Here is a 25,621-nt window from a genome sequence, read left to right as displayed (position 1 = left end):
CTCACTACAGGAACTACTGGGAGAAAATTACTATACCAGAAACAAGTGATAAAACTGGGCCTAAAGTATTTAAAAGTTAGATATATAGAGGAAATGGCACTAAGAATCACCTTCACTGGTGGCCTAAATAGGAGTCACCTCCCAAATAACCCTGAATAGTATGAGGACAATTTATATAATGAAAGCTTTTTTGGGGTGTTGCAACTTTTGCAAAACTTTTTATATTTTCAACTTATGTTATCTCCTAGAAGTTCATAAATACCATGCTGATCTAGTCTCAGACTAAGCACAAACACTGAGTTGACTCAGTGACCTCCAAATAGCTAATGACAAAGAATGAAGCTCTTCAACACCAGGAATAATCTGCTCTCTTTACACTTAACATAAGTAAGTTTCATCTTTTGAAAGCAGAGAGTTCAATTAGCCCATTTTGTTTTGTTTTGTTTTTTTAATCCTCACCCAAGGATATTTTTTACATTTATCTTCAGATAGAGTTGGAGGGAGGGAGGGAGGGAGAGAGACACATCGATTGGTTGCCTCCCGCATGACCCCAACCAGGGCCAGAAACTGAACCACAACCAAGGTACGTGCCATTGACTGGAATCAAACCCGAGACTCTTTGGTCCAAGGGCCGACACTCTAACTGCTGAGCCAAACTGGTCAGGGCCAATTAGCCCATTTGAAATATTATAAAGATAAGTATTACCCTGGACAGGTAATTTAGTTGGTTAGAGCATTGTTCCTATATGCCAAGGTTGCGGGTTCAATCCCCGGTCAGGGCACATACAAGAATCAACCAATGAATGCATAAGTAAGTGGAACAACAAATCGATGTTTCTCTCTAAAATCAATAAATAAAACATTTTTAAAAGATGAGTGTTTTATTTTATGTCAGTTTTGAAAAATCTTAATTATATAAGCTAAGAAAAAAATGTAAAACTGAACTCTGTATTTCTTTTATTTTCAGAGTATTTCTTTCTTCCTTTCTTTCTTTCTTTTTTGGTACGTGCCCCTAGTGGGAACTAAACCCAGGACTCTCTGGTCTGCAGGCTGATGCTCCAACCGCTGAGCCAAACTGACCAGGGCTATTTTCAGAGTATTTCAAAGTACTCAAAAAACAGTGATCAATGGCAAGAAAAACAAGAGGGTCAGCTAGCTACAATTTTCAGGCCAAATCCTGAGGGCTACCTGTTTTTTGTTTTTAAATTTTTTTTAAAATTAATTTTTAGAGAGAGAGAGGAAGGGAGAGGGAGCAAGAGATAGAAACATCAATGAGGAGAACATCAATTGGCCGCCTCCTACACACCCCCCACTGGGGATCTGGCCCACAACCTGGGCATGTGCCCAGACCAGGAATCAAACCGGCGACCTGTTGGTACATGGGTCGCTGCTCAACCACTGAGCCACACCAGCCGGGCACTACCTGTTTTTATAAATAAAGTTTTATTCAACATATCCACACTCATTCATTTATACATTGTTTATTTCTGCTTTCACACTATAACAGCAGTGTTGAGTAGTTGCAACAGAGACTATGACCTACAAAACCTAAAATATTTACTATCTTGCTCTTTCTTTACAATAAATGTTCAACAACTCCAGCTATAAAACAATAAAATGCGTTACTTTATTTTTAGCAAACCCATAACTGATCTGTGCATTTCTTTTGCTTTACATGGAACTGCTAAATAGTTGTATCATAAATCTTTAAACATTTATTATGTAGGTGACTGACAGAAAAATAACTGTACATATCCAGTTAAATTTGCCAGGTTTAAGAATAAAACACTGACCATGTGCGGTGTTTAGAGCATTGGGCCAAACACCTATGAGTTGTGGGTTTGATTCCTCGTCAAGGGCAATTACCTGGGTTGCAGGTTTGATCCCCAGCTCTGGTCAGGGTGCATGTGGGAGACAACCAATTGATGCGGTTCTCTCACATGGATGTTTCTCCTCTCTCTCTCTTTCTCTCCCCTTCTTTCCCTCTCTCCCCTTCCACTCTCTCTAAAAATCAATGGAAAAGATATCCTAGGGACCGGCCAGTGTGGCTCAGTGGATTGAGCATCCTTCCATGCACCAAGAAGTCACCAGTTCTATTCCAGGTCAGGGCACATGCCCCAATTGTGGAATCAAACCCCAGTAGGGGTGCGCATAAGGCAGCCACTTGATGTTTTTCACTGATGTTTCTCTCTCTCTCCCTGTCCCTTCCTCTCTCTGAAATCAATAAAAACATATTTTAAAATAACGTAGGGTGAAGAGTAACAAAAAAAACAAGAATAGCCTTGGCCGGTGTAGCCCAGTAGTTAGAGCACCGGCCCTCAAACTGAAGGTTGAGGGTTTGATTCCCAGTCAAGGGCATGTACCTGGGTTGCAGGATCAATCCCCAGCCCCGGTCAGAGTCCTGTGGGGCGTAACTGATCAATATGTCTCTCTGACATGGATGTTTGTTTCTCTCTCTCTCTCTCTCCCTCCCTCCCTCCCTTTCACTCTTCTCTAAATATCAATGGAAAATTAACAATGCGGGGGGGGGGGGTGCGCAGGATAGGAAGGAGGGTGTCTGGAGGGGGGAAGAGAAACATCTGTAACAAAAATAAATTAATTTTAAAAAATGAAAACAAAAAGAAAAATATCCTTAGATGAGGATTAACAAAACACACAAAAAAACAAAAATACAGCCTGGCCTGATGGTGTAGCTCAATGGTTGAGTGTCAACCCATGCGCCAAGAAGAGGTTGCCAGTTCGATTCCCGGTAAGGGCATATGCCCAGGTTTTGGGCCCGATCCCCAGTGGGGGACGTGCAGCAGGCAACCAGTCAATGTTCTCTCACATCGATGTTTCTCTCTCTCTCCCTCTCCCTTCCTCTCTCTCTAAAACCAGTAAAAATATATATATATATTTTAATAATTAAAAAAAAAACAATAATACAACATTATGGAAATTTAAAATTTAGATGACTTAGTTTGTAATAAAGTATGGAATAAAGGTGGGGCAAAAAGGACCAGGTTAAAAGTTTTTATGACCACAGAAATAAAAATGACTTACTGCTGTTTATTAACATATCAAATATGAGAACATTTTACTTATAGAGATAGGTAGTCTGAGCTATAACTATTATTGCTGAATATCCAATTGACATACTGTTTACCCCTTTGATACCTGTTCATTTTTATGTATTAAGAAAGAATAAACATGGTAACATCTTACTAGCCATGGGATAATATTATTATTCTGATATCTGAAGAATGGCATGTTACTTCTAAATTACATAAAATGCACACTCCTCAGGAGAAGGAAAAATAGGACACCTAATGTGATTAGCTAAAAAGAGCTCTCCACTGGAGGACCCTGCACAAAAACCAATGAACTGATACAGTGATACACCTAGCGTCTTTTCATTCATCTGTGAAATTCAATAATATCTTCTCTATGTCTTTCATCAGGTTTTTAGAAGAATAAAATGAAATATAAAAATGAAAGTGCTTTGCAAATGAAGTGTCATGCAGATGTAAGGTATTACTAAAAAGCAGTATGTGTACACAAATGCAAATCTATCTAACAGCTAACAATCCTTTCTATGTGTCATGGTTCTAAGCTCTTATTACATTAATTCATTTAATTTTCCTTTGTACAGAGGAGGAAACTGAGGCACAGAGAAGTTAGGTTATTTACAACAGATGGATAGCAGTGGAACCACAATACAAACTCAGTCTAACTCCAGGGTCTGTGCTCTTAACCACGATTTTACATTGCTGATATATAATTGTAATATGTATATAACATTTCATTTCACTAGACTACTAACCTGGTTGATTTTCCAATATTCTACAATCTGAGCTGCGCTGATATTCACCACTTAAATGCCAACTGAATTCCTGACTGAAAGGGCAGTAGTCAGCAATTTCTACTGAACCACCATAATAAGGCAAATCTTCTTCAGGTATGCCATTGAGTTCATCAAAATACTGCAAAAAATTATTGGAAAGACAAGAGAGAAAGATACATTCTTATAATCAAAACAGTCCACAGGCAATTTATAGCAACCCTCTAATACTGTATAACACAAAGAAGATAGTAATGTAGTTTTCGTCACATACAATACAACACAAAGATAGTAATATACTACTCAGGGCTATGTCAAAGTTATTGTAGGTTTAGAAATAAGCAAGGTAAGTAAATTAGTCTAAGTTTTTTATTAGATGACAAATTTGATTAGTGTTTTTAAAGGATAAATTGGAAGACTTTTAAGAGTTAACAAAACAGAAAACAAATATGTAGAATTAAGACTGTAAATATACTGTACTTCAAATGTTTTCATGAAACTTAATTTATATTTGTTTTGACTTGAAAAAATAAAACTGGGAAATGAAAGCAATCACATATATACATACAACACTTTGAACGCCAAAGGAACAAGGTACCAGATAAATCTTAAAGATCTCACAGTTTACACCAACTCACTGAATGTCTAGAAATATAGTTGCCATCATATGCTGTCTGAAACACCCAGAAAGGTCATAAACATATGTAGAAAGCTCAAAATTTAGCAGCAATCATTTTAAATTAGCTTCTGAGATATCATCTTTAACTAAAGTGTCCTTTGAAAATGACAGGCAGAGCTGAGGCTTTTAGAGATTGCCACAGCAATAAAAACTTAAAAGGTTAAATCAGATTCAGACTGAAAATGTGAGATCATTTCCTTCACCTTTTAGATCCCCCGAGTCAAACCTTCTCTAAAGCAGAACATCCAAGCCTTCTATCAACTGGCGTAGAGTACCTCAGTTATTTTCTTTAAAGAATCTTGTTTGTGTGTGTGTGTGTAAATTAGAGGAAATTAAAGATGAAGACTTTGGAAACAATTAGAAAGAAAAGGCATACTGTTTAAAAATATTTAGATCAAAATAAATATTCTAAATGCCTCTTACCATTTCTACAAGGCATTGCTAGATATTAATTACTATCGATGATCACATTGGTTATATGGAAATGGAGGAATTCCTCAGTTTATCTGACTTATAGAAAACAAATGAGGCCTTATAATTGAAAAACTTAAGAGAATTTACTCTTCTAATTCAAAATGGAAACATTTTTAAAAAGCTGATTCCTAAAATTGTGCCCCAAACAAGTGTTACCTGGTATTCTCGAGGCAAAGGTTTTGGAAACTTCTGCAAATTACACACTGCAACTGCTCTCTGGTCCTGTCTGCAAGTTAACTGCAATGGATTACTTCTGAGTGTGTCACAATAAGGGTTCAGCATCTGCCTCCTGCACACAAAGATAAACACTATGGTATAAAACTGGAAAGAAAATATTACAAGTCTATTCTTTTCCATTATAAGCATATCTTTTGCATTATAATTTCAATATGTTTTTATAGCTTAAAACTAATTGCTAAATCGGGTTATTAACATTTTTCGAAGGGTAAAAGGAATACTTAATGTAGATGTGAAAGATTAATACTGAATGCCATATAACACTATTTCACTGTTATGAAATAAAATCCTATTTATCTCTTTCTCCACTTTTGTCAGTAAAATGAAGTTCTAAGACCTGATTTGCATTTTTTTTTTTTATCCTCACCCAAGGACATTTTTCCATTTTTTTTTGTTCAGACAGAGGGGGAGGGAGAGAGAGAAACATTGACATGAAAGGAACACATCAAATGGCTGCTGCCTGCACAACCCAACCAGGGCCGGGAACAAACTGCAACCGAGGTATATGCCCTTAGTGGGAACCGAACCCGGGTCTCTCCGGACCACAGGTCAATGCTCTAACCGCTGAGCCAAACCAGCCAGGGCTGATTTGCATTTTTGATGACAAATAATGAAATTCCAGAGTCTGCCTAAAAATATAAATCTTCATAATTAACAAATAAAGTCTCAGAAACAAATGGACATGTTTCCTTTGTCTTGCATCTACAAAGAGTTAAATATTTTCTGTGCTATAATCTAGTTCAAAGAATCTTGGTTGACAATTTGTTAAATGAAAAACGTTTACAACACAATCTTGTTTTTCTGTGCAAAATGAAGATTGCTTGAATGTTGTTACAACTTGTTCCGTTCTCTGTTAAATCTAATCTTGGAGGTACAATTTAGAAAACGGGGTCTTGTAATTCTCCAAAGGCATCAGAATCTGTCCTGTTAAAATAGCCTTCACACAACCTATAACTCTGATCAGTGACCTATAGATAAACCCCATTAAGATTGTGATTGTGGCCCTGGCCGGTTTGGTTCAGCGGTTAGAGTGTCGGCCTGCGGTCCTGAGAGACCCGAGTTCGGTTCCCGCTAAGGGCGCGTACCTCGGTTGCAGTTTGTCCCCGGCCCTGGTTGGTTGTGCGGGTGGCAGCCACTCGATGTGTTCCTTTCACATTGATGTTTCTCTCTCTCTCTCTGTTCCTCTCTCTCCCTCCCACTCTACCTGAACAAAAAATGGAAAAATGTCCTCGGGTGAGGATAAAAAAAAAAAAAAAAAAAAAAGATTGTGATTGTGCCTGGCCAGTGTAGCTCAGTGGTTAAGCACTGACCCATACACCAAGAGGTTGCTGGTCCTGGTCAGGGCACATGCCCAGGTTGTGGACCTGATCCCCAGTGGGGGGCATGCAGGAGGCGGCCAATCGATGTTCTCTCTCATCAATGTTTCTCTTTCTCTTCCTCTCCCTTCCTCTCTCTCTAAAACCAATAAAGAAAAAAAAAAAGATTGTGATTGTAATAGGATCACTGATACTTTTCCTCTTCTCTCAAATGCTTATTAAGGGAAAAAAAAGTATAGGTTAGATTTCTTCTTATAATTTTTTTTAATCCTCACCCGAGGATATTTTTCCATTGATTTTTCCAATAGAGTGTGATGGAGGGAGGATAGAGAGAGAGAGAGAAACATTGATGTGAGAGAGAGACATCAGTTGGTTGCTTCCTGCACAACCCCAACAAGGGCCAGGGACCAAACCGCAACCAAGGTACATGCCTCGACCGGAATCAAACCTGTGACTCTTTGGAATAAGGGCCAATGCTCTAACCACTGAGCAAAACAGGTCAGGGCTAGGTTTCTTTTTTTTTTTTAATATAATCCTCACTTGAGAATATTTTTTTTTTCCCATTTATCTTCAGATAGAGTGGGAGGGAGGGAGGGAGAGAGAGAAACTTTGATGTGAGAGAGAGACATTAACTGGTTGCCTCCTGCACAACCCCGACCAGCACTGGGGACTGAACTGCATGCCATTGACCTGAATTGAACCCATTACTCTTTGGTCGATGGGCCGACACTCCAACCGCTGAGCCAAACTGGCCAGAGCTAGATTTCTTTTTTTTAAGGAAGATTTATACTTGCCTCATTTAACTTATCATAGCGTAGCAATAAAATATCTACAAGGAATTACAGCTTCCTAAGATAATGTGTGTAAAATACTGAACAGTCTTTGGTAAACCTGAAGTAGCACAGTGTAATTGGAAAACAAAGGTATTGAAGTCATTACACAGGCCTGGTTCAAACACCAGATTATTTGGTGTTTACTTAACTTTCCTGAGCTTCAGCTATTAAAGCACTAGGTGCCTAGCACATATAAGTTACTCAATAAATGTAATTTTCACTGTGCATACCAATTTTATAAAATCTTCATATAAGGCAATTTTATAACTTTCTATGATAAAGTTTCTAATTTCTATGACCAGTAGTTAGTTCTTACGAAGGCACTTTCTATTTTTTTTTTTTATCCTCACCCAAGGACATTTTTTGTTTTTTGTTCAGATAGAGTGGAAGGGAGAGAGAGGAAGAGAGAGAGAGAAACATTGACGTGAAAGGGACACATTGAGTGGCTGCCACCCGCACAACCCAACCAGGGCCGGGGACAAACTGCAACCGAGGTACGTGCCCTTAGCAGGAACCAAACCTGGGTCTCTCTGGACCGCAGGCTGATGCTCCAACTGCTGAGCCATATCCCAGGGCCTAAGGCACTTTCTTGATACCATGAAATTCACTTACTTTTTTCTCCAAAATAAAACAGTACATATAGCCCTGGCCATTTTGACTCAGCAGTTGGAGAATCAGCCTGCGGTCCAGAGAGACCCGGGTTTGGTTCCTGCTAAGGGCACATACCTCGGCTGCAAGTTGTCTCCGGCCCTGGTTGGTCGTGCAGGTGGCAACCACTCGATGTGTCCCTTTCACTCTCTCTTCCTCTCTCTCCCTCCCACTCTACCTGAACAAAAAATGGAAAAATGTCCTCAGGTGAGGATTAAAAAAAAAAAAGTACATATATTCACTTTAACTAAAACATGAGTTTTGTTGGCCTTGGCTGGGTAGCTCAGCTGGTTGGAGCATTGTCCTAATACACCAAGGTTTTGGGTTCAATCTCAAGTTAGGGCACATACAAGAAGCAACCAATGAATAAGACAAGAAGTGGAACAACAAATCAAATCTCTCTCTCTCCCCCTTCCTCTCCCACTTTAAAAATCAATAAAAATAATTTTTTATTTTATTATTATTTTTTTTATCCTTACCCGAGGACATTTTTTGCACTTATCTTCAGACAGAGCGGGAGGGAGAGAGGAAAGTAGAAAGATAGAGAGAGAAACATCGACGTGAGAGAGACGCATAGAGTAGTTGCCACCCACACGACCCCAACTGGGTCCAGGTACAAATTGCAATTGAGGTACGTGCCCTTAGTGAGAACCGAACCCGGGTCTCTCTGGACTGCGGGCCAACACTCTAACCGCTGGGCCAAACCGGCCAGGGCGGTATAAAAATAATTTTTAAAAAAGGCAAACAAATGAGTTTTGGCTAAATGAATAAAAGGGAATAAGGAAGTCAAAAAATAATGATTATAAAAATTCCAAAGTTACAGTTGTTCAAGATTCATGGCTTACAAATTCTACAGCAGCACTGCCATAGTAGCCACTAATCAATCATAGAGTGGCTATTAACCACTCAAAATGTGACTAGTGCAATTGAAGACATAAATTTTAAATTTTATTTAACTTTAATTAATTTAAATAAAAATGTATATAATCGTCTGGCTGGTGTGGCTCAGCAGTTGAGCATCGACCCATGCACCAAGAGGTCGCTGGTTCGATCCTTGGTCAGGACACACGCCCAGGCTGTGGGCCCAATCCCCAGAGGGGGCGGGGCATGCAGGAGGCGGCCAGTCGATATTCTCTCTAATTGATGTTTCTATCTCTCTCTCCCTCTCATTTCCTCTCTCTCTAAAATCAATAAAGGGAAAAAAAAATTTTTAATGCATATAATCAATTGTGGCTAGTGGTACCATCTGAACAGTGCAGCTCTTGAGTTGATATTAATGTTAAATAAACTAGGCAGAGGAGCTGGTAATTTATCATTTTTAGTTATTTCAAAACACAGAACTTTATTTTGTGTGTGCAGAGATTCAAGTAATTCAAATAAACCTGGCTCTGCCTATGCTCAACCATACCCTTTTCACACTAGTCACCCAGCAATGGAAAAGAAGCGGTATTACAGCTGAACTTAAGCATGCTGGCATCTCTACGATAACTTAGTAATATAGCCAGACCGGACCTGTGGTGCCAGAAGGTGGCTTCTGTCCTGTAAATACTTGTGGACTTCAATACTTTACAAGTAGGGCATTTGAATGCTATGACATGGGTTAGCAAAGTTCAATTATTTGTCTGCAATCCTTGCCCACAACCTTTTTGTCTTTCCTTTATTTCTCCGACAACCTACTTTTGTAAATAAAGTGTTATTGGAACATGACTATGCCCATTCATTTTGTCCATGGCCGCTCTTGATGTATGAAAGCAGAGTTGAGAGTTGTGACAAAAACGGTATAATCCTCAAAGCTTAAAATATTTGCTAACTGTCTCTTTATAAAAAAAGGGGGTGGTTCACAATCTTTATCTATGGTTCAATGGACAGGAGAGAAATCAGGGAATCAACAGGTTTAATTTTAAAGAACAAAGAAGAAGAAATTTCCTTCTGTTTTTGATTTTAGGTGATCCTATAACTGAAACCCAAAAGGGAACAAACAGACTTGCAGCTGTTAAAAGAAAAAATAATGTCTCTAAACTCTTGCAGTTGCAAAGTTAACTATACACTTCCTTCAACACACTGGAACAGTGGTTCCCAAACCTTGCTGTACATTGAAATCACCTGGGAATCTCTTTTTTAAAAAAATTTAAAAAGCCTGTTCCACATCCAGATGATATAACTGGTACAGGTAGCAATATGGGCATGCAGATTTTTAAAATCTTGCTAGATGATTTTAATGTGCAGCATAATCTGGGGACTACCATATTAGCAGATTGTGTTGTAATACCAGAGTTAACGAGCTGTCCCCAAAGTAGCTGCAGGTGCTTTTGCTCCTTGATCATTATCTACTCTTTTTACAGCAGGGTTATAACTAAGGTGTCAGACTACTTAGTAGAAACTATGAGTAATATAAACTGCTCTGAGACCTAATGCAGGTGAGAAATGATAAGAATAACATCTTCTACAGCACAAGAAGTACCTATGATTTAATGGGCAAGGCACTAAATTTGGAGAGAGAAATGAAAGTCCCAGCTCTGTCCTTAGTCAGCTATATGACCCAGGGCAAGTCACTTGTTTCAAACTTCCTACTTATCACTAAAATGATGATACTGTACTAGTTATATTTTGGAGGGTTCCTTTTAGGAATGAAGAGATTATATACTATTTGAAAGTTCTATTAATCATAAACTGCTAAATATGAAATAATTCAACATCATATTATCCCAAAATGTAGGTCCATAGTCTAAATGCATCACAATCACCTGGGAAAACCTATAAGAATGTAATATAAAATAAAAATGGCCCTGGCCAGTTGCTCGTGGTTAGAGAGTCAGCCTGCGGTCCAGAGAGACCCAGGTTCGGTTCCTGCTAAGGGCACGGACCTCAGTTGCAGTTTGTCCCCGGCCCTGGTTGGGTCGTTAGGGTGGCGACCACTCGATGTGTCCCTTTCGCATAGATGTTTCTCTCTCTCTCTCCCTCCCACTCTATCTGACCCACTCTATCTGAACAAAAAATGGGAAAAAAAATGTCCTCGGGTTAGGATAAAAAAATAAAAATGTAAGTTCCACCTCCACTTCCGGGAAGATGGAGATGTACTTTTTCCTATTCTTCCCTCTAAGCACAACTAAAAACCCTGGACGTTATAAATAAAACAAACATAGAAAGGTTCTGAAAAGTAGAAAGGAGGCAGGCCATTTAGGGATCTTGGGACCCAAAGACCGACAGGGTAGATGAGTTCTCTCAATAACTGAGAGAATAACTAGGCAGAAAATCATCAAAGATATAGATAGAGGGACTGAACACCATCAATCAACAGATTGTAATCAACTTTCATAGAATATTCTACCCAACAGCAGAATATACATTATTTTCAAGTATTCATGAAACATAAGCCAAGATAGACTATATCTTGGGTCATAATAAACCTAATAAATTTAAAAGAATTAATATCATACAGAATATATTCTCCAACTACAATAGTCTCAAACTAGAAACCAACAACAGAAAGACAATAGGAAACTTTCCAAATATTTGGAAACTAAATAACATACTTCTACATAATCCATGGGTAAAGGAAGAAGTCTCAAAGGAAACTTTTTTTTTTTTTTTTTTAATCCTCACTTGAGGACATTTTTTGTTCAGGTAGAGTGGGAGGGAGAGAGAGGAAGAGAGAGAGAGAGAAACATCGATGTGAAAGGGACACATCGAGTGGCTGCCATCCGCACGACCCACCAGGGCTGGGGACAAACTGCAACCAAGGTACATGCCCTTAGCGGGAACCGAACCCGGGTCTCTCAGGACCGCAGGCTGATGCTCTAACCGCTGAGCAAAACTGGCCAGGGCATCAAAGGAAACTTTTTAAAAAACTGTACTAACTGCTACAGATTAAACTGTGTCCTCCAAAACTCATATGTTGAGGCCCTAACCCCCATATGACTATATTTGGAGAAAGGGTCTTCAGGAAGTAATCATGGTTAAATGAAGCCGTAAAGTTGAAGCCTAATTTGATAGGACTACCATCTTTACAAGAAGAGGAAGAGAGACCAGGGTGCACTCTCCTTGCCATGTGAGGACACAGTGAAAAGGCAGCTGTCTGAGAGCCAAAAAGAGAACTCTCACCAGGAACCAAATTGGCAGGCACCTTGATCTCAGCCTTCTCAGCCTCCAGAAGCATAACAAAATAAATTTCTGTTGATGAAGCCACCCTGTCTGTATTTTGTTATGGCAGCTTGAACAGACAAATATATAAATGGAAATAAAAATACAACATGTTGAAATCTGTAGGACATAGCAAAAGAAATGCCAAGAGGGAAATTTATAGCACTAAATAACATTAGAAAGATAACTTAATAATCAACAATCTAAAGAAGAGAAAAATAAACCAAAAACAAGCAGAAGAAAAGCTATTAAGATTAAAGCAGAAATCAATGGATTTGAAAACAGAAAAACAATAGAAGACATCAATGAAACAAAAAGCTGGTTCTTTAAAAAAAAATTGGGCCCTGGCCGGTTTGGCTCAGTGGTTAGGGCGTCGGCCTGCGGTCCTGAGAGACCTGGGTTCGGTTCCCGCTAAGGGCATGTACCTCGGTTGCAGCTTGTCCCCGGCCCTGGTCGGTTGTGCGGGTGGCAGCCACTCGATGTGTTCCTTTCACATCGATGTTCCTCTCTCTCCCTCCCACTCTACCTGAACAAAAAATGGAAAAATGTCCTCGGGTGAGGATAAAAAAAAAAAAAAAAAAAAAATTGGTAACATTAACAAACCTCTTCTAAAACTGTATAAGAGGCAAAGAATCAAAGGATTATTTTCATTCATTAAATTTTAATTATAATGAATATGGTATATACTGAATACTGTACTCATTATATACAGCATGATTCCATTTATATAACATTTTTGAAAGAACAAAATTACAGAAATCGAGAACAGATTAGTGGTTTCCAGGAGTTAAGGAGGGGCTGAGCTGGGAGGGAACTGAGTGTTAACTATAAAAGAGAAACAAGACAGATCCCTGTGGTGACCCAGATGTTCTGTATCTGACTGTGGCAGTGGCAATATCCTGGTTGTGATATTGTACTCTAGTTTTGTAAGATGTTACCAATCAAGAAATGTGGATAAAGTGTACATGGAATCTGTGTGGGTTTTTTTGCATATAAATCTGTAATAATCTTAAAATAAAAAAACTAGGGATTCCAAAATGGCGATGGAATGAATGGAAGTTACACAGACCATCTCCCAGGACCAAACTGGAATTACAACTAAAATAAAGACAAATCGTCAGGAAAAAGCAACAGAAAAGCAACTTGTGAGGACCATATAACCAGGGACACTGACTCGATCCTGGTAGGATTGCGGAGGCATGAGAGGGGGTCTGGGAGTCCATGGACAGCAGCAGCCTCAGCTGTGAGCAGCACCCTGAGGGTTAAACTCCCAAGCCTGCTCCACAGCGCAGAACTGGGACAGACGCAAAAATAGCCACAGCCACTCACCTTGGGCTCTGGCAGAGGGAGGGCAAACTGGACTGAACTGTGTGGGGACACTTGGGATTTGGAGGGCGCTCAGAGCTTTTCCTGAGTTGCGGCCACACAGGACTGTGGCCATCTTACTCCTTCCCAGGGCTCAGGGGGGAAACGGTGGCCCCTCCCTCAGAGATTCAACCCCACCCTGTGGGCAATTGAAATGCAAATTGAACTCATTAACAACCAGCATCTGCCCCACCCTTGGGAAATCCCCTTACTCTGAACACCTGAGGGAGTTTTTCATTCAACTGAGAAACCAAGTAAGCACTACTAATAGCTTCCAGGCAAAAAGCTAGAGGATAACTAAACCTTTCCTAGGCTTGCAAATCTACCCAGGAAAGTAAGACTTGACAGTGGTGTTTAACATGGGTCCTCCCTCGCTCATCCAAACCCAGTAGAGGGAGCCACAAACAGCAGAACACCAACATACACCGGGAAAATTTGGCAGGCTCCAAAACCCACGGAAATAGCCAAAATGGTGAAACAGAAATAAATGCCAAATGAAAGAACAAGAGACCAAAGATGAGATAAATGAGGTGCACTTACACAAGTTAACAGAGCTAGAATTCAGAGCCATGATCTTGAGGAAGTTCACAGCATGTGTAAGGACATGAGCACTATGTGTAAAGACATAGAAACATTGAAAATCAACCAACTGAAAATTAAAATCCAACAAGAAGAAATGAAGAATGACATAGCAGAAATAAAGAACACATTGGAAGGATTAAACAACAGAGTAGAGGAAGCTGAGGACTGGATCAGTGAATTAGAAGACAGGGTAGAAAAAAATCAACCAATCAGAAAACCAAAAGGAAAAAACAATTAAAAAACAGGAAGACAGCTAAAGAGAACTGTGGGACAACTGAAAGCATAATAATATTCGCATCATAGGAGTCCCCAAAGAAGAAAATGAGCAAGACTTAGAGAATATATTTGAAGAAATAGTGACAGAAAACTTCCTTAATTTGGTGAAGAAAGAAGGCATTCAAGTTCAAGAAGCAGAGAGAGCCCCAAGTAAGAAGAACCCAAACAGGCCCACACACAGACACAGAGCAATCAAAATGCCAAAAATTAACGACAAAGAGAGAATCCTAAAGGCAGCAAGAGATAAGCAACAGGTTACCCACAAAGGAACCCCCATAAGGCTATCAGCTGACTTCTCAACAGAAACACTACAGGCCAGAAGGGAATGGTATGAGGTAATCAAGGTCATGAAAAACAAGGATCTGAATCCAAGACTACTCTACCCAGCAAGGCTATCGTTCAAAATAGAAGGTCAAATAAAGAGCTTCTCAGACAAAAAAAGGCTAAGGGAATACATTAGCACCAAACCAGCACTGCAAGAAATGTTAAAAGGACTGCTGTAATTAGTAGAAGAAATAGGAAGAAAAATAAAACCACACTAAACAAAAAATTGCAATAAATAAGAACATATCAGTAATCACCTTAAATGTAAATGGATTCAATACTCCGATAAAAAAACAGAGTAGCTGATTGGATAAGAAAGCATGACTCGCCCTGGCTGGTTTGGCTCAGCGGTTAGAGCGTCGGCCTGCAGTCCAGAGAGACCCGGGTTCGGTTCCCGCTAAGGGCGCATACCTCGGTTGCAGTTTATCCCCGGCCCTGGTCGGTCGTGCGGGTGGCAGCCACTCGATGTGTCCCTTTCACGTCGATGTTCCTCTCTCTCTCTCTCTCTCTCTCTGTTCCTCTCTCTCCCTCCCGCTCTACCTGAACAAAAAATGGAAAAATGTCCTCTGGTGAGGAGGATTAAAAAAAAAAAGAAAGCATGAATCACATATATGTTGTTTCCAAGAGACCCACCTCACAACAAACGACTCACATAGGTCGAAAGTGAAGGGATGAAAAAAAAAATCTTCCAAGCAAACGGAAAGGAAAAAAAGCTGGGGTAGCAATACTCATATCTGATAAAATAGATTTGAAAATTAGGGCCATAACTAGAGACGAAGAAGGCCACTACATAATATTAAAAGGATCTATCCAACAGGAAGCTATAACCTTGATAAACATCTATGCACCCAATATAGGAGCGTCAAAATATATTAAAAATCTTCTGGAGGATTTCAAGGGAGAAATCAACAGCAATACAATCATAGCAGGGGACTTCAACACCCCGCTGACATCACTGCATAGATCCTCTAGACAAAAAATTAGCAATGGCCCTGGCCGGTTTTGCTCAGCGGTTAGAGCGTCGGCCTGTGGTCCAAAGAGAACCGGGTTCGGTTCGCACTAAGGGCACGTACCTCAGTTGCAGTTTCTCCCCGGCCCTGATTGTGTTGTGTGGGTGGCAACCACTTGATGTGTCCCTTTCCCGTGGATGTTTCTCTCTCTCTCTCTCTCCCTCCCACTCTATCTGATCAAAATATTGAAAAATGTCCTCAGGTGAGGATAAAAAAAAAATTAGCAAGGAAACAAAGACTCTAAATGAAGCACTAGACCAAATGGACTTAATAGATATCTACAGAGAATTACACCCCAAAACTACAGAATTCACATTCTTCTCAAGTGCACATGGGACATTCTCAAAGAGAGACCACACGTTAGGACACAAAGCAAGTCTCTACAAGTTCAAGAAGACTGAAATCATATCAAGCATCTTCTCAGATCACAATGGCATGAAACTAGAAATCAATTGCAACAAAAACATGCAAAGACATTAAAACACATGGAGGCTAAATAGCATGTTATTAAACAATGAATGGGTTACCGAGGAGATCAAGGAAGAAATTAAAAATTTCCTGGAAACCAATGAAAATGAACACACAACACAAAATCTATGGGATGCAGCGAAAGCAGTTCTGAGAGGGAAGTTCATAGCACTACAGGCCTACCTCAAGAAACAAGAAAAATCTCTAATAGACTATCTAACCTCACAATTTAAAGAATTAGAAAGCAAACAAAAAGAAAACCCCAGAGCAAGTAGAAGGAAAGAAATAGTAAAGATCAGAGCAGAAATAAATGACCTAGAGACAAAAAAAAAAAAAGCAGTTCAAAGGATCTATGAAACAAAGAGCTGGTTTTTCGAAAAGATAAACAAGATTGATGGACCCTTAGCCAGACTCACCAAGAAACAAAGAGAGAAAACCCAAATACACTAAATCAAAAATGAAAGAGGAGAAGTAACAACTGACACCACAGAAATACAAAGGATCATTAACAACTACTATGAACAATTATATGGCAACAAATTCGACAATCTAAGTGAAATGGAAAAATTTCTAGAAACACAGTCTCCCAAAACTGGACCGGGAAGAGATTAAAAAATTTGAACAGACCAATAACAACTAAGGAAATTAAAGAGGTAATCAAGACTCTCTCAGCAAACAAAAGCCCAGGCCCGGATGGCTTCACAAGGGAGTTTTACCAAACATTCAAAGAAGAACTAACACCTATTCTCCTCAAACTATTTCAATAAATTCAAGAAGAAGAAGACTTCCAAACTCGTTCTATGAGGCCAGCATAATTCTAATTCCAAAACCAGAAAAAAACACTACAAAGAAAGAAAACGACAGGCCAATATCCCTGATGAACACAAATGCCAAAATCCTGAACAAAATACTAGCAAATCGGATCCAGCAATATATGAAAAAAATTATTTACCATGCCCTGGCCAGTTTGGCTCAGCGGTTAGAGCATCAGTCTGCAGTCCAGAGAGACCCGGGTTCAGTTCCCGCTAAGGGTGCATACCTTGGTTGCAGTTTGTCCCCCGCCCTCGTTGGTCGTGCGGGTGGCAGCCACTCAATGTGTCCCTTTCATGTCGATGTTTCTCTCTCTCTCTCTCTCTTCCTCTCTCTCCCTCCCACTCTATCTGAACAAAAAATAAAAAATGTCCTCGGGTGAGGATAAAAAAAAAATTGTTCACCATGACCAAGTGGGATTCATCCCAGGGCTGCAAGCTGGTACAATATTTGCAAATCAATAAATGTGATACACCATATAAACAAAATGAAGAATAAAAACCACATGATCATATCAATAGATGCTGAAAAAGCATTCAACAAAATCTAGCACCCGTTTCTGATAAAAACACTCAGCAATGTGGGAATAGAGGGATCATATCTCGACATAATAAAGGCCATATATGAAAGACCTACAGCCAACATCATACTCAATGGGCAAAAACTAAAACAGCACCCATTTCTGATAAAAACGCTCAGCAATGTGGGAATAGAGGGATCATATCTCGACATAATAAAGGCCATATATGAAAGACCTACAGCCAACATCATACTCAATGGGCAAAAACTAAAAGCATTTTCCTTAAGAACAGGAACAAGACAGGGATACCCACTTTCACCACTCTTATTTAACATAGTACTGGAAGTCTTAGCCACAGCAATCAGACATGAAGAAAAAATAAAAGGGATCCAAATTGGAAAAGAGGAAGTGAAACTGTCATTATTTGCAGATGACATGATATTATACATAGAAAACCCTAAAGACTCCATCAAAAATCTACTAGACTTAATAAATGAATTTGGCAAAGTAGCAGGATATAAAATTAATGTCAAGAAATCGATGGCATTCTTATACATCAATGATGAACTCATGGAAAGAAAAACTAAAAAATCAATCTCATTTACCATCATGGCAAAAAAATTAAGATACCTAGGAATAAACTTAACCAAAGAAGTAAAGGATCTATTTGCAGAAAACTACAGGACATTGAAAAAAGAAATAGAGGAAGACATAAAAAAGTGGAAGCACATACCTTGTTCATGGATTGGAAGAATTAACATAATTAAAATGTCCATATTACCCAAAGCAATCTATAGATTCAATGCAACCCCCATCAAAATACCAATGACATATTTCACAGAACTAGAACAAATACTCCAAAAGTTTATGTGGAACTAGAAAAGACCCTGAATAGCCACAGCAATCTTGACAAAGAAGAACAAAGTAGGAGGGATCATAATACCGAATATCAGGTTATACTACCAAGCCACTGTAATCAAAACAGCCTGGTACTGGCACAAGAACAGGCATATAGACCAGTGGAACAGAACAGAAATGGACCCAAGACATTATGCTCAATTAATATTTGACAAAGGAGGCAAGAGCATACAATGGAGTAAAGACAGCCTCTTTTTTATCCATTCATCTACTGATGGACACTTGGGCTATTTCCAGATCTTAGCTATTGTAAATAGTGCAGCTATAAAAATGGGGGTACATATATTCTTTCTGATTGGTGTTTCAGGCTTCTTAGGGTATATTCCTAGAAGTGGGATCACTGGGTCAAATGGAAGTTCAATTTTTAATTTTTTAAGGTAACACCATAGTGTTTTCCATAGTGGCTGCACAAGTCTGCATTCCCACCAGCAGTGTACTAGAGTACCCTTTTCTCCACACCCTCGCCAATACTTGTTGTTTGATGATTTGTTGATGGCGGCCATACTGACAGGTGTGAGGAGATAAGTTGCATCTCTCTGATGATTAGTGATGTTGAGCATTTCTTCATATGTCTCTTGGCCATTTGTATGTCCTGTTTGGAGAGGTGTCTATTCAGCTCCTCTGTCCATTTTTTAATTGGGTTCTTTGTCTTCCTTTTGTTGAGCTGTATGAGCACTCTATATATTTTGGAAATTAACCCCTTATCTGATGTATCATTGGCAATTATGCTCTCCCATAGAGTGGGTTGCCTTTCCATTTTGGTGGTTGTTTCTTTTGCTGTGCAGAAGCTTTTTAGTTTGATGTAGTTCCATGTGTTCATTTTCTCCTTTGTTCCTATTGCCTTAGGTAATGTGTCAGTGAAAATTCTGCTGCATACGATGTCCGAAATTTTGTTGCCTACATTTTCTCCTAGGATTTTTATGGATTCACGGGTCACATTTAAGTCTTTTATCCATTTTAAGTTTATTCTTGTGTATGCTGTAAGTTGATGATCTAGTTTCATTTTTTTGCATGTAGATGTCCAGTTTTCCCAACACATATTTTTAAAGAGGTCCAAGTGATATTTCTCTCCCTGATCTTGGCCAATCTTGGTCTATAAGAAATCAAATGATGACAAATGCCCACATGGCCTTGCCTATGGTTTTCCCACTGGCAGTGCTACATGGAAGAAACCTTAAGTTGAGAAATGACGAGTTTATTGTTCTCTCCTGAGAAGGCTGGCTTAGGATCACAGCAACCTCAGCAGCCCGAGCCCCTCCCTCTCGCTCGAGAAGATCGGGCCTGCCAGAGATGGTGTGGAAATAGCACGAAAGTCAATGTCAACAGATACCACTGGCCTTCACAACTCCAAAAGACAAGAATAGGATTTTTTTGTTTCTATTCTGCAGATAAGAAAACTGAGCTTCAGAAAGATTAAACTAAATTTAATTGTGGTATGTTTTCTAAAAACTAAAGCATATAGGTGCTCTGACTACAAGAAGCATTTTGAGCTTTTTATTGTCAATGTAAGAAATGTCTAAACCTGTAAAAAATTTTTAAGAGTTTCTTTGAGCCAAACTGACAATTACCAGAAAGCAAAATCTCAACAGATTGAGAAAACGGCAGTTTTACTGTTACCAAAAGGGGGACCTGGCCCTGAGCAGCTCTGACTAGGGCCAGCCGGTAGTGTGTGGGTTCTTGACTTCGCACAGGAAACATTTCACAACACGAGTCCACGTGAATTTTAGAGGACATTTATCAAAGTTGGGGACAATGAAACAAGGAAGGGCTGGGGGAAATGAGCCTAGGCTGGGCTGCTTTGGCCCATTGAGAAGTCAGACAAAAGGGGCCCTTAGGGACGGGTTCAGGGGGTTTGCCTGGAATGAATTGCCACTGCCCATTTCTCCCCTGGTTGCAAGACTCGTGGGGTCACTTAGAGTTTCAGAGATACATACCTGTGGGGTAAGAAGAGTGTTGGGGTAGGGGAGACATGGGCCTGCTCCTGGGAGGGAGAGCAGGCCCAGACCATGTTTTTAAAATAATGACATTTTAGGCTCCAGATATAGAACAAAATCAATAATAAATTGCGTTATCAAACATTATGATAAAAGGTATTCTTACTTTTTCCTCTGCTGATCAATCCAGAATTTACAGCTCTTCCTGACAAAGTCACAGCCCATTCCTCGGCCCCAATCTAACTTCTCAGCCATGCTATAATTAGCTTTATACCAGCTGTGGAAATAATTCAAACAAAGCACTTTTACTACTGTCATTTAAAAAACAATTCCAGTGTAGCCATGACAAATTTCAACATTGAGAAAACTAAGACCTCAAAAAGGACTTTGGTGGTCATCGCCATAGATAAGCATTACTAAGAAAGCCCTTGCTGCACAGGGACTGCTGCACAGGGTCACTGGAGTAGGGACTGGGAAACTTGTCTTATGGTGAGGGTATTCACAGTAAGAAAAAACATGAACAAACCATGTTTCCATTGTAATTTCCAAAGATAACAGAAGTCAGAGAGTAGAAACTGGTTCAGGTGTAAGACAAGGGGAATATGAGCCAAAGAAACAAAACGAGAGAAAAAGAGAAGGGAGTAAACCGAGAAAGAAACAACGGAATTATTAGGTGGTTAGCCTTTACTTATCTGATTCAGTTGACCCTACTTTATTGCTTCTCTGGCCTTGAATTTGTGCCTTTTCATCAATACAGGCCCTGCCTGTGACTAAACATTACACTACTATAGTAAGACAAATGAAAACAATGACTAACACTCTTAAAATGTTCCCATTTCGGAAAAAACACACACCCTGGCCTGTTTGGCTCAGCGGTTAGAGCATCAGCCCGCAGACCAGAGTCGCGGGTTCGATTATGGTCAAGGGCATGTACCTCAGTTGCAGTTTGTCTCTGGCCCTGGTCAGTGTCGTGCAGGAGGCAGCCAGTCGATGTGTTTCTCTCACTTTGATACTTCTCTCTCTCCCTCCCTTCCTCCTACTCTATCTGAGATAAATGAAAAAATATCCTCAGGTGAAGATTAAAAAAAACCCACAAAACATTGATTTAGTTTCCTGGCACATTTAATAAACAAGCTTACTTTTATTAGTTTTTCTTCTTTCCTCTTTTTTTTTTTAAATCATGTTTTCTTTTTATTTATTTTTTCAATCCTCAATGGAGGACATTTTTGCATTCATCTTCAGATAGAGCAGGAGGGAGAGAGAGAGAGAAACATCAATGTGAGAGAGACACATCGAGTGGCTGCCACCCACACGACCCCAACCGGGGCCAGGGACAAACTGCAACCAAGTTATGTGCCCTTAGTGGGAACCGAACCCAGGACTCTCTGGTCCGCGAGCCGACACTCTAACGGCTGAGCCAAACTGGCCCGGGCTCATTTTTTATTTTTCAATCACCATTGACATAAAATATTATTATTAGTTTCAGGTGTACACCCCAGTGATTAGATATTATATAACTTACTAGTGATCATCACAATAAATCTCATATACACCTAACATCATATATAGTTATTAGAATATTATTTATTTTATTTTTTTAGAATCCTCACCCAAGGATATTTTTCCATTTATCTTCAGATGGAGTGGAGGGGAGGAAGGGAGGGGGAGGGAGAGAGTGAGAGAGAGAGTTGCCTCCTGTATGACCCCAAACAGGACTGGGGACCAAACCACAACTGAGTACGTGCCCTTGACAGAAATCGAACCTGCGACTCTTGGTCTGTGGCCCAAAGCTGCAAATGAACCAAATCAGCCGGGGCAGAATATTATTGATTATATTTTCTATGCTCTATTTTACATCCCCATGACTGTAACAACCAATTTGTACTTCTTAATCCTTTTACCTTTTTCACCCATGTCCCCTCCAACCACCCTCCCATCTGGCAACCATAAAAATGTTCTCTGGCCCTGTCCAGTTTGGCTCAGCAGTTAGAGCTTCGGCCTGTGGTCCAGAGAGACCCAGTTCGGTTCCGGCTAAGGGTGTGTACCTCAGTTGCAGTTTGTCCCTGGCTCTGGTTGGTCGTGCGGGTGGCGGCCACTTGATGTGTCCCTTTCACATCAATGTTTCTTTCTCTCCCTCCCCAACTCTATCTGAACAAAAAATGGAAAAATGTTCTTGGGTGAGCGTTCGCTTGCGAACCAGTGAGTCCCAGGTTCGGTTACCGCTAAAGGCATGTACCTTGGTTGCAGTTTGTCCCCAGCCCCAGGTTGTGTGGGTGGCAACCAGTTGATGTGTCTCTTTCACATTGATGTTTCTCTCTCTCTTCCTCCCTCCCTTCCTCCCTCCCACGTTATCTGAAGATAAATGAAAAAAACAAAAATGTCCTCGGGTGAGGATAAAAATAAATAAATAGATTAATTAATTTAAACAGATGTAGAATGCTGACATTCTTACTTTGAAAAAAAAAAAACTTCTAGAGGACACTTGCACAGAATGTGTGAAAGCCTCTGGGCAGCAGAAAGGACCATTTAAGATGCAGGGAGACAGCCCAGCCAGTGTGGCTCTCTGGTTCAGCATTGACCCATGCCCCCAGAAGTCACAAGTTTGATTCACGGTCAGGGCACATGTCCAGGTTGTGGGCCCAATCCCCAATGGGGTACACGCAGGAGGCAGCCAATCGATGTCCTTTCTCATTGATGTTTCTGTCTCTCTCCCTCTCCCTTCCTCTCTCTCTAAATCAATAAAGAAAAAATAAAATAAGCCCTGGCCGGTTTGGCTCAGGTTAGAGCGTCGGCCTGCGGTACAGAGAACCCGGGTTCGGTTCCCGCTAAGGGCACGTACCTCGGTTGCAGTTTGTCCCCGGCCCTGGTTGGTCGTGCGGGTGGCGGCCACTCGATGTGTCCCTTCACATCAATGTTTCTCTCTCTCTCTCTTCCTCTCTCTCGCTCCCGCTCTATCTGAACAAGGAATGGAAAAATGTCCTCGGGTGAGGACAAAACAAAACAAAACAAATAAAATAAAATAAAATAAAAAGATGCAGGAGACAGATAAAAAATTCACTACAGTAAAAGATAATGGTGGCCTTGATAAAGGTGACCAGAAAAGTAGACAGACTCCGAGGATACTGAAGAGTTAAAAATCAAGAATTATGATTGATTCACAGGTTTCTGGATGAATACATGATAATGTTTTTTACTGGGAGAAGTAACTCAGTTAAGTCATATGAATTTATGAAAATTAAATTCCATGCCCACAATTTAAAAATATGGCCAGAAATTTAGAAACTTATGACCCATGTTTCTGCTGTGTTGACTCAGACAAAAGAAAAAATGTTTTAAGCCCTGGCCGGTTTGGCTCAGCGGTTAGAGAGTCAGCCTGTGGTCCAGAGAGACCTGGCTTCTGTCCCCGCAAACGGCATGTACCTTGGTTGCGGTTTGTTCCCAGCCCTGGTTGGGTCATGTGGGTGGCAGTCACTCGATGTGTCCCTTTCACGTCGATGTTTCTCTCTCTTCCTCTTTCTCCCTCCCACTCTATCTGAACGAAAAATGGAAAAATGTCCTTGGGTAAGGATAAAAAAAAAAAATGCTTTAAAATTCACCAGTACCATGATTTTTCATTAATGACTTACACACTCCACAGTGCTTCTATATCCAACTGGTGTCTAGAAACTAGCATTGTTTATAAAAGGGCTATACATAGGTAGTTAAGCAGAGCAGCAGGACCACTTCAGCTGGCCATTGCTTATTCAGGGATAAATAGGAAAGAGTTATAATGGCACTAAAAAAAATCCAGCATTGCTGTTTTCTCCCCCTTTTCAAATACACGAATTTCCAAACTTGGTTCACTGTAAAGTAAGAGAAACAATGACAACCTAGCAGCAATAAACACAGTGCCCAGGCTGTGGTTTCCAAAAACTACTCTCTATTAAAAGGAACCAGTGCTCCTTGGAAGACTGGCTGATGCCCAGGGGGTATGTGCTGAGCAGCCTGGTACGTTCTACCATACCAGAAACCAAGAAAGCTATCAGAAACTAACAAGTCTTGTAAAAGGACCCAGGAGCCAACAAAGAAAAGGACTCCCATGAGTCATTTATTTATTTTTATCCTTACCCGGGGATATTTTTCCACTTTTTTTGTTCAGACAGAGTGGGAGGGGGAGAGAGGAACAGAGAGAGAGAGAGAGAAACATCGATGTGAAAGGGACACATAGAGTGGCTGCCACTTGCACCACCAACCAGGGCCAGGGACAAACTGCAACCAAGGTATGTGCCCTTAGTGGGAACCGAACCCGGGTCTTTCTGGACTGCAGGCCAATGCTCTAACCGCTGAGCCAAACCGGCCAGGGCTCCCATTGGGGTCATTTAAAAACAGTATTCTACTGCTTCATCAGAAAGTTCTACTGCTTTAAAAGCCAAGAATCTATACAGTACCAATTTCATTTATAGTTTTAAAAATTGTTTAGATTAGTCTTTTCTTCATATTAGCATGGCCTCCATTTATTGGAAAATAAATCTCTTAATACTAAGTATTTTGTTCTATTCATTATTTTACCTCATGGCCTCAAATATTTATTGAATGAATAAATGTAGTTGTTATAAGTAATGAATAGCTAACTGCACAAAATTCAAAGAATATTTTACTTCAATGTAAAATGTCAGTATTTCCTTAAGCTAATATTCATTTCATCTTAATCATATTAATCTTAATATTCATTTCACTTTAAAGAATAATTCATATAATCATCTCAAAGCTGTCTTACCCAGTGTCCTCCATCAATGCCAGAGTGATTCGAGAGAGGACTCGGTTCTGGGTGTGAGAGCCAGTCATTGCTTCATTCTGAAAATAACCAACAGATTTTAACTACAAGACAGGACTCCTTACAACACTCAATGATTTCCATGATAACTTTGATGTGTGTGTGTGTATATATATATATATATATTTTTTTTTTTAAATATGTTTTTATTAATTTTTTGGAGAGAGAGGATGGGAGAGAAAGAAAGAAACATCGATGTGAGAGAGAAACATCGATCAGCTGCCTCCTGCACACTCCCCACTGAGAATCAAGCCCACAATCCGGGCATATCCCCTGACCAGAAATCAAACCTGAACCTCTCAGCCTATGGGACGACGCTCAATCTACTGAGCCACACCAGCTGGGCACTTTGATGTATATTTAAAGTGTCTCAAATATGAGAAGATGATGAAATATTCACTTAAAATAGTGATACATAAGACTTCTTTAAAATGAGAAGACTGGCCCTGGCCAG

The 25,621-nt window shown here is 40.0% G+C and overlaps 1 protein-coding gene across 1 annotated transcript in view; it reads right to left on the bottom strand.

The window, feature by feature from the left end:
• LMLN (leishmanolysin like peptidase) overlaps positions 1–25,621 on the bottom strand; it is an 88,797-nt gene that overhangs the window by 9,784 nt on the left and 53,392 nt on the right. Inside the window, exons 11-14 of the mRNA XM_036243897.1 lie at positions 25,111–25,187; positions 20,521–20,631; positions 5,130–5,262; positions 3,803–3,962 (exon numbers count right to left, since the gene is read on the bottom strand). Coding sequence (XP_036099790.1) covers positions 3,803–3,962; positions 5,130–5,262; positions 20,521–20,631; positions 25,111–25,187 — 481 coding nt within the window. The remainder of the gene's footprint in view (positions 1–3,802; positions 3,963–5,129; positions 5,263–20,520; positions 20,632–25,110; positions 25,188–25,621) is intronic.

This window comes from Molossus molossus, unplaced genomic scaffold (genome assembly GCF_014108415.1).
Source record: "Molossus molossus isolate mMolMol1 unplaced genomic scaffold, mMolMol1.p scaffold_m16_p_5, whole genome shotgun sequence".
Taxonomy (NCBI): Eukaryota; Metazoa; Chordata; class Mammalia; order Chiroptera; family Molossidae; genus Molossus; species Molossus molossus.
This window is presented reverse-complemented; position numbering and strand designations above follow the sequence as displayed.